General features: G+C 26.5%; 1 protein-coding gene across 1 annotated transcript; it reads right to left on the bottom strand.

Annotated features, from left to right (window-relative positions):
* Positions 1-4,194: 4,194 nt before the first annotated feature.
* On the bottom strand, positions 4,195-6,648 carry LOC126895411 (uncharacterized). The gene is made up of 3 exons (XM_050667245.1): positions 5,347-6,648; positions 4,545-5,266; positions 4,195-4,410 (listed from the first exon to the last, which is right to left on the bottom strand). Exons 1-3 carry the CDS (start codon positions 5,882-5,884, stop codon positions 4,195-4,197), a joined length of 1,476 nt encoding a protein of 491 aa, XP_050523202.1. The 5' UTR covers positions 5,885-6,648.
* Between the last annotated feature and the right edge of the window lie 2,927 nt (positions 6,649-9,575).

Consider the following 9,575-nt stretch of genomic DNA (forward strand, 5'->3'; position numbering starts at 1 on the left):
TTTTTTATAATTTCTTAGTAAAAATTACATTATTAAATTATTAAATATCAGCTCATACTATATTTAATCGCTATAGTAAATATTTATTGATACATTACACTTATAAATCATAAAGTAATCATAAGTAGTGTGCCGATTACATCATAATAATTATTTCAAATTATCCTATTGTAATAAAGTTTAAAATATTCATTTCAATCTTGTGATTATTTTATTTTTCCGATCTAAAAAGAAAAAAAAATGATAATTTTATAACAGTTTTAATGATAAAAATGATAATCGATTTGAATAAATAATAAAAGACGAAATAAACTCGTGAAATTAAAAAAAAATCATATTATCTGTGGGTTTTCCAGTTTTTCTCGTTATGTAATCGTTTAAACTAAAAATGAACTATTTCACAGAACTCCTAGTAAAATTTCAATACAACTTGATGCGTCACACTAAAGTGAAATTTTTTCCAACTTTTAACCCAAAGTTCAGGGGAGGGCACGAAAGTTACTAAAAATCGAGTGACCACTTAATTTGTATGAGAATTTCGTGGGAAATACCATTGTAATGTTTATTTTTTATTAAAACAAAATTTAAAGTGGGGGAACCAGAAAACCCCCAATTTTGGAGATAGGAAATTTTAGTTATCGATTTCGCTATTTTTAGGTCCTACTGAATATCATCCTACTACTCGTGATAATATTACTCGTTACTAACATTCTGTATATCTATACTAAATCAAAAGATAATACGTTATCATATGTAGCCTAATTAATCTAAATTATTAAGACAAAATAAATTGTTCATATTAAGAACTAAGTATTTTCGAAGCTATTTATGAAGTTTTATAACTTTCTGAAATATCCTTAATGCGAGAATAAAAAATGTACAAAATGTATCAACTAACTTCGGTCGCCCCTGTATTATAATCGCAATTTTACTTATAAGTAATCAAGTCTATGTTGTATGTCTGTAGTACCCCGACGTCAATACAAAAAAAGTACACAGATTAATTAATATTTTTAATGACGAGTTCGTCGTTTTTGGCTCTTTTCGAGTCCTCCCGCTGGAGGAGCAACACTGGTGAGCCCTAATCTCTATAATTAGTGAACCACTAAAGGGGTAGGTTTAAGTCTCGTCAGCACGGTCTAGTTCAAAAGTAGCAGACTAAAGGGCGGTTCCTCGTCAGCTACCAGTAAAACTACCTTGTCACTATACCTAATTAAAGACGGTTAAGACCAAAAACTAACCAGCACACACGCTAATTGTTAAGATCAACTAAATGACCAGCAGTCGAACCTTGTCTCTTGCCGCACACACACACAATATTAATAACACGGTGGATATAAAATATTCACGCTAAGTGCAGGTTTTTGAATAGTTATCTTTTATTTACGGAACAAAATAAACATAAAATTAAATTACAATATAAAAATGTAACACAATATAAATTGTTGTTGAAAATACAAAGTTACACGCACCAAATATCCTGACCCGTAACTAGACGTTTCTTAGTCAAAACGTTAATCTCCTTTACTTTTCATGTTTTACTTAATACATACTTTTTCCCACCATTGTTAATTTTCTAACCCTGCATTTTTCCTTTATATGACATTATATTACNCTTTTTCCCACCATTGTTAATTTTCTAACCCTGCATTTTTCCTTTATATGACATTATATTACTTAAAAATTAAAAAATTGTCTAATACTGTGTTAACTCTTATACTATTTTAATATTAAAGTTATTTAATACTTTCTCAACTATTTACTTCAGCTACTTTAACAAGTTTTGTTACTTATGTTATACAGTATTTGATTTTCCATGAAAAAGTAAACAAACGTACTTGTCATTATGGAAGATATTTAAATTATTGCTCATTTTTTTTTATTTTTAAAATTTTTATTTTATAGGTTTTGCCATAATCGCAATACGATAGTATTGCAACCATCGCATAGTTTCATAGTTTTATTTTAAGTTTTTAGTTTGAACGAGTAGGTTTTATTTTTATATTTAAAAACATATCACTGTTATGATATTAAAAAGTATAATAAGTGAATACTTCACAGCTTTAAAATTAATACTTTTTTGTCTGGAGCGCAGGTTTTAGTTTTTTAATTTAAAATTACATTAAATGCACAATAATATTTTGTAATTCGTATAAGAGATGATAACGTCATCCTGATAAAGTGTAGTGAAAATAAATGTACAAAAAAAATAACGTACATTATTTTTATAAAATTTTATATTTTGAAATTATTTTTTAATTTTAAAATTAAATTTTAGAAGAATATAACAAAATCGAGGCAGAAAAAATAGAAAAAACCAAAAAAGCCGAAGAAGACAAAAAGGCCGAAGAAGCCAAAAAAGCCGAAGAAGTCAAAAAATCTGAAGAAGCCAAAAAAGCTGAAGAAGCCAAAAAAAATAAAAAATATAGAGCTCTAAAAATGTTTTTATGTAATAAATATGGAGAATCATCGAGTTATGATGATTAATATAATTTCTTTGATTTATTTAAAGAAACGGCAATGAATATTTCTATAGCATGATTAATCACGGAAATATTTTTAATGATTTATTTTTAATTCAAAGCTCAATTTATAATAACTTTATATTTACTTTTATAATAAAGTGATAATTGTAATAATAATAATTTAACTGCCTTTAAAATTTCATCTTCATTTTAATTAATTGTGTTAGCTCTTATTATAGTACGTAATATTGTTTTGTAAAATAATTAACCTTGTGTTTCTATTATGATATTAAATATACTATTAATTTGAAATTAAATACTTATGTAGCGGTAATCATTATTTTTTTAAAATATTAAAATATTTTAGTACTGGAAAATATAAATAAAATCTGTGATATTGTAATGAATCAAAATAGAAGTTTCAAGAATATTCGAGAAACTTCTAGAATAATCTTTCCACATAAATAATTATCAATTTTAAATACTTTTCTGACCGACAATTATTTTATTACTTTTTACAAATATATCACTTATTCGGAGCGAAGTTTACATTAATGTCAATCTTTTTAATTACCATAAGCGTATCTTTGGAGCCGAACAGACGGCAGCATTAAATAGTTTAATTCTTAAGAAAAACTAGTCTCTCTTCATCACCTTAAAAACTAGTTTAATATAAAAGGGCTAGTCAAATTAGCACATCAGGCACACTCTCATACTCTCACTTTCATTCTCACTTATTATTCCCCCATACTCTGACACTTTCATATTAAAAGTTAATAATGTAAAATTCATGTTACTTTTGTTAATTTGCATACAAAGCATAAGGGATGAACTTAAAATGTATTAAAAGTTAATAATTCAAAAACAATGTATAACTATTGAAAACCAAAAAAAAAAAATATATATAAATTTAAGTTATATTTATTCTGTTTGATGACAGCNGTCAATGAAAGTACTAGTTTTTCTTTACATAATTGACATTTAAATTAGAATGTTGCTGTCATCGATTTTTTTTTGTGATCTGGAAAAACTTTTCGATATTTCTGAACGACCTAAAACATGTTAAGTATAAATTAGTAATTTAGCAATCCGTTCTATATATTTTATTGCAATTTACTTGAAGTATAAATTGTTTTTGTGCTTCATTTTTCGTTAGTTTATCATTGAACTCCTCCATCAATTTCACACCCCTTTCAGCAGTGTCATTTACAACACGGATTGATTTAACTATTTTTTTCGCTTCTTGGTAATACTTATCACCTTCCTAATTCGAGGAGTTTAATTTCAAAAATTCTGTATCGATATTAAATCTTATAAAAAAATATCCCGAACTTTGTTCAAGTATATCTGTAAAAAACTCTTGTTTCAGAAACGTCTCCACATTATCTATTTTTAAAAAATATTTTTTTGGACCAAAATCGCTTTGATCTGATGGGTAAGTAGATAAATTATTTAAAATAATTTTTGCCATTTTATTTCGGGTTTCTAACGAAACTCTATTATCAAATATTGAAAAAACAATACATTCTTGATTAAAGTACCACAAATGATTTAAAAATTTTTTTAAACACGAATCTGCAATAATTTTATCATCATTTTTATATTCATATAGAGTCCTTATTAAGTGCATATCGTTTAGTGGCGCTTCACATGATTGGTCAGCCATAGACCACGGCCTTATATAAATTTTTATAATAAATGCACATATTCTGCATATTGCAGTCTCTTCCTACTTGGATAATTTTNCCGACTTGGATAATTTGAATTCTTGTTGAAGTAAAAAAATTTTCAAACAATAAATGCCTTTAGCCATCCATCTTGCTTGATGATAAGCCCCAGGTTGCCTAATAATAATACCTCCTGGTGGTGATCCTCCTAGAATTATAATTACAAGCTCTAAAAACTCTTTATAGTCATTTCTAGGATGTTTTTTCAAAATCGCCTCCTGACAAAATAATAAAATGTTTTCGCGTTTAGGAGATACAATATTTTCCAAATTTAGCATTTGGAATANATTTTCCAAATTTTTATTTGTATTCCAAATGCTAATATTCTTAGTATTAATATTATTCCAAGTACTTTTAAATCTTTTAAATAGGGCAATATCTGGGCCTGATGATACATGAAGTTTCGTTTCAGCAATTGCAGTTTGGAGAGCAACTCGTAAACATGGTGGCGGCATGCAAGATATAAAATATCCCTATCTAACTTTTGTTCTAAAAGTGTACAAGCCCCGTTTATACGCCCAGTATTCGATGCTGTTGTATCGAATACAAATGCTTGAACTTTGTCCAATAAAGACCACTTTGCAAGGTTATCATATACTGCAGATGATATTTCTAGCCCTGTTCCAGATGGTATTTGAGGGACACCAAGTAACTGCTCTAAATCAGGGCTAGTTATAATTACTGGTAGACGATCTACTTTGTCTTGACCAGTCAAATCGGGTAGTAATTTACCATCCCAGTGAACTACCACAAAATTAACTTTTTTGTTTAAAAAATCAGACTTTACCTTATCTGCGCTTTCCTTCCGAAAATGTTGCCGAATATTTTTAATGGATGTTCTATTTAAAATGTAATTATTTTGATCGATGGATAAACTATCAAGGCACGCAGATAGTATATGAACGGCATCACGGTCGCTAATTTTGCATTTGTCTAATGCAGCTGATAATCTAGGTATAATTAACTGAATTGTGCCTCTATTTGTACCAGAAGGACCTGGTTGAGGTTCTTCTAAAATCAGGTTTTCATTGTTTAACTCCTCCGAACTTACTGACCTATCTGACAGTGTTTCAACTAAAACGATACCAATAAATAAAATTAAAAATCACGTGTATCTAATTTAAATATTTTAATTATGTTATATCTTAAATTACCTGAGAATAACTTTAAGGCTTCTGATTCATGTTTTCTTTTTTTATTCAATTCTTTTTCAATTTTTTTTTCTTTTCTTTTTTCTTTAGCATCAAGAACCATATCTACACCAAGCATACAACCGGGGCGTCCGGGGAGTCTCTGTGAGAGCAAAAATTTTCTATCTTCTGCAATACTTATTATATTTAGTGCATCTTGATGAGCAATATCGAAAAGATTATTTAGACTTTCTATATAATTTTTTTCTTTATTTTTTTGATGTTCGCTTCCATGGTTTTTACTTTTTTCCAGTGCCCTCCAAGCGTCATATTCCTTTTTCAACTTTTTTACACAGTGTGATTTATCTTTTGTTGGAATCCGTGCTTTTCTCCAAAAAATTAAACATTCCTCTATTACTAGTAGACAACTTTCAGACAACGTCATTTTGGCAAAACGCATGTTATAAAATAATACACGCATACAGTCACCTATGGAGGGTAATTTGCTGCCAAGAATTTGAATATTAGTTGGGCCAATTAAATAAATAAATTCTCGCGTCATTTTCAAATATCTCAAAAAAATTAATTAAGCTGAATAAATGAATAAATAAAAAACACTAAACAATACCAAAACGCATGAACCGCGGAACAAACGAGTAAAAAAAACAAGTTGTAAATAAAAGTGGCGAATGATTAGATAATAAATTGATCGTATTACTAAAGTAGCCAAACTTATCAAAATTTTCCAGTTATTGTGATCATTATCAAATAATGTAAAAGGTCTAAAGTGCAACAATGAACACAATAATCTTGCTTAGTGACAAAAAATTGGAAAATTTCAGCAATAAATAAACTAGATATTCACAACATGTTTAAATGTCAATTATGTAAAGAAATACTAGTACTTTCATTGACACCTTAGTATGCTAATTTATAAAATGCATTTTTTTTAACTTATATTATAGAGTATATTTTATAATCTTTTTATGATTTATTTTGTATATATTATAATCAGTTGTCCCTGTAAACGTAAATACTTTTATAATTGTTTGATGTACCGAACTATTCAAATATTTTTTTGTTTTCGTCCTGGCGAGGAAAAAAATCAACCTACGAGAATTTGTAAAGATACAATTTATATAGAAAATATTAAGGTCTATAATTTTTATTCAATACAATTTTTCGTTTTGAGCTTTTGTTGTTGAGATATTAGCCGAAAACTAAAAAACCACCCTATTCAGTGGATTTTCAACCCTCATTCGGCACCCGAAGGGGGTAAGTAAATCTTACGAAACTCAACAAAAATCATTATTATCTAAAAATAAACAAAATTAGGGGGTGCTGCACAATTTATTATAAAGTTGAAAAATAAGGACCAGCCTAATGTACACCTTCATTCTATTTATGTATCCTAATTATACCCGTACTTTTCACACTACTATTTTATACACGTTTACCATAAAAGTAATAACTACTTTATAATATTTTATATATTCTCCGAGAAAATTAGAACACTAAATTATTATATTTCAACATGGTACTACATTTAATTGCAATAATAAATTCATATATTACACTTATAAATTAAAGAACTACTAATCAGGAATAATGAAGGAAATAGGAATTCATTTTGCTTTTGGTATGATCCACGTATTTTTTAAAATATTTTAGTATTTTTGTATGTGCCAAGTTGTAAGAATTTTAATCTAGAATCATTTAAAAAGTATTTCTATTTGTCATCTAGATACAAAATATTAGTTATTTTCTTTTTCAATACAAATATAAAAATAAAAATTTTCAAATTCCCTATTAATTTTATATATTTATATATATATAAAGTGATAAAAAAAATTATATTCTGATTATTGTTATTATTCCTTCGAACTCTCAAAAATTTGTTTAAACCAAGTAATTATTCTTTTTATTTTAATTAAAATTTTTATAAATTTATTTTATTTTATTATCAGTTAAATTAGTGTTTAAAAATCTAATTTTTGTAAGTTTTAACAATAAAACAAATTTTAATTTATTAATTATTCAGTAAAATTTTATTTTATTACAGTTTATGAGCCTTACTAAAATTTGGTTGAGTTTAAAATGTTCACAGCGGATTCTTAACACATTTAGTTTTTGGTGCTTAATAATTTTAGTTAGCTTGAAATATAAAACACGTTCTATTGTATCTACTAGAGCACAACGATTGTACTACTTCAATATAAGCATTATTTTTGCAATGACATATTTATTAACAATAAGACACACCTTTCTTAGGAAACTACTGAAAATTTTGTATTTTCGAATGTTTGATTCAAAAAACTATAATAATATGAACATGAATAATTTTTTTTTTCGTTAATTCAAGGATAAAAAAATCATAAGTTTAATGGAAACCTCTATTTTTAATTTGATGATAATTTTATATTGTTCTTAAAATATTAGCTATGTAATTATTTTAAGATTGATTTCTTATGCCTTGTCAGAGTGTCATTTTTTTTTTTCAAATAAAAACAAATATATTGCATTTAATAAAATGATTAAGAATTATTTTTAATAGTAAATGGGTATTTAAATTTTTATTCTAACTTCAATCATTTATAGACACTTTAAAGTTTCGAATTTTTTTTTAAAAATACATGTTTATTATTCTAACTGATAGCTAATTGTTTTTATCACTTTTTACGGTAATTTTTCCTGATAATGAGTTAAATAAAAATAAAATTGTAATAAAAAAGATTAAAGAATTTTGGGTTTTTTGACGCATATATCAACAAAATCAAAAAGCCCACTGATAGCTGCAAATTATCATAGACATAGAAAAAAAAAAGAACTAATTAAATGAAATTCCAATTAGGTATTGCATTATCTCCCTTTTCTATCACTAAAAAGTTTAATTCATTTATGAGGATTACAAATGAAGTATCCACAGCTCCCATGCAAACTATGCCAAGGATGTTATTTAATTATCAAATATAATTGAATTTATATTATTGTTTATTTTTATGTTCGAAGATATTTTAGATGGATTTCATTATTAAAATTGCTGAAATGAATTTTTACTTGGGATTATTCATTGGTAATATAAAATGTTAAGAACAATTTTTTTTATAATTATTATTAACAATATAATATAATGCATAATATATAATAGAGGATATACAAGCAAGGTGACGCTTGAGGTAAAAGATCCTATTGAATTAAAAAATATACAGGGTGTTCAGTAATGTTTACGGACATTGGAAATATTTTACATTTATTAATCAAACAATGAAAAATTGTTCAAAAATTATTTTAAATGAATACATATGAATGTTTAAAAGGGCGCTTATATACATTTTTAATAACGATATAATATTGTTATTTTACGTTGTATGATTTGAATTTATATATGAATAATAAACAATTTTTTTAAAGCAATTACTAACGAGAAAGTTAGTGTTTTTCGTTCCTATTAGTTGAATAGCTCTGAAATAAAAAAAACCTAATAACTATCCAGGAGCATACTATAGTCATCTGGTCATCTGGTTGATTTCCTGTTTTAATAACTTTTTAACTCGTTGTTATTATTTATTTTAGTTACTCGATTAATCAATTAAAAACTATACGTAATATATCCAACATTTCTTACGGGGAATACATTACCTGATTAACTTACTTTACTTATATATTTTAATTATTTCATAATTTATATTTTATTTTATTTAATTTCATATATCACTAATTTTATATTAGTTTTATTGCAAAATTATTTTTTATACAGAATAAATAGTAAAACATGGTTAATACTTATTTAACTGTTCAAAATTTATTAGTATTTAAGGGCCCCTCGTTACTCCTTAAATTTAAGATACTCTTTGAAGAACTTCTAATTTTTGTTAGAAGTTATTTGTCATTTAATTATTGTCTACTCTCGTTACTTATTGGATGTGCCATCTGCCGTCATTTCCCAGGTGACTCACTCCTACTTCAATAATAGAGATTTAAATAGGCTTAAGGTAAAACGATATTTTAGTGCGGTGCACTGCAAGCCGTCCTACGGTCTAGCTACCTCGTACTAAACATCTGTAGTAACACGAATTACGTCGCAATAATGTATTCGATACTGATTTTGAGGGTAGAGATCCGTGGGCCGTTTATTATTCAATAACACCAGGTTATTTAAAAACATACAAATCGAATAAATATAGTTTAAAAAAACTAAAAAACACGCTTTTAAAGCACATTGAACTAAAAAGTTCAAAATAATTTTTAAAATA

This window comes from Daktulosphaira vitifoliae, unplaced genomic scaffold (assembly GCF_025091365.1).
Source record: "Daktulosphaira vitifoliae isolate Bord-2020 unplaced genomic scaffold, ASM2509136v1 Scaffold_1, whole genome shotgun sequence".
NCBI lineage: Eukaryota > Metazoa > Arthropoda > Insecta > Hemiptera > Phylloxeridae > Daktulosphaira > Daktulosphaira vitifoliae.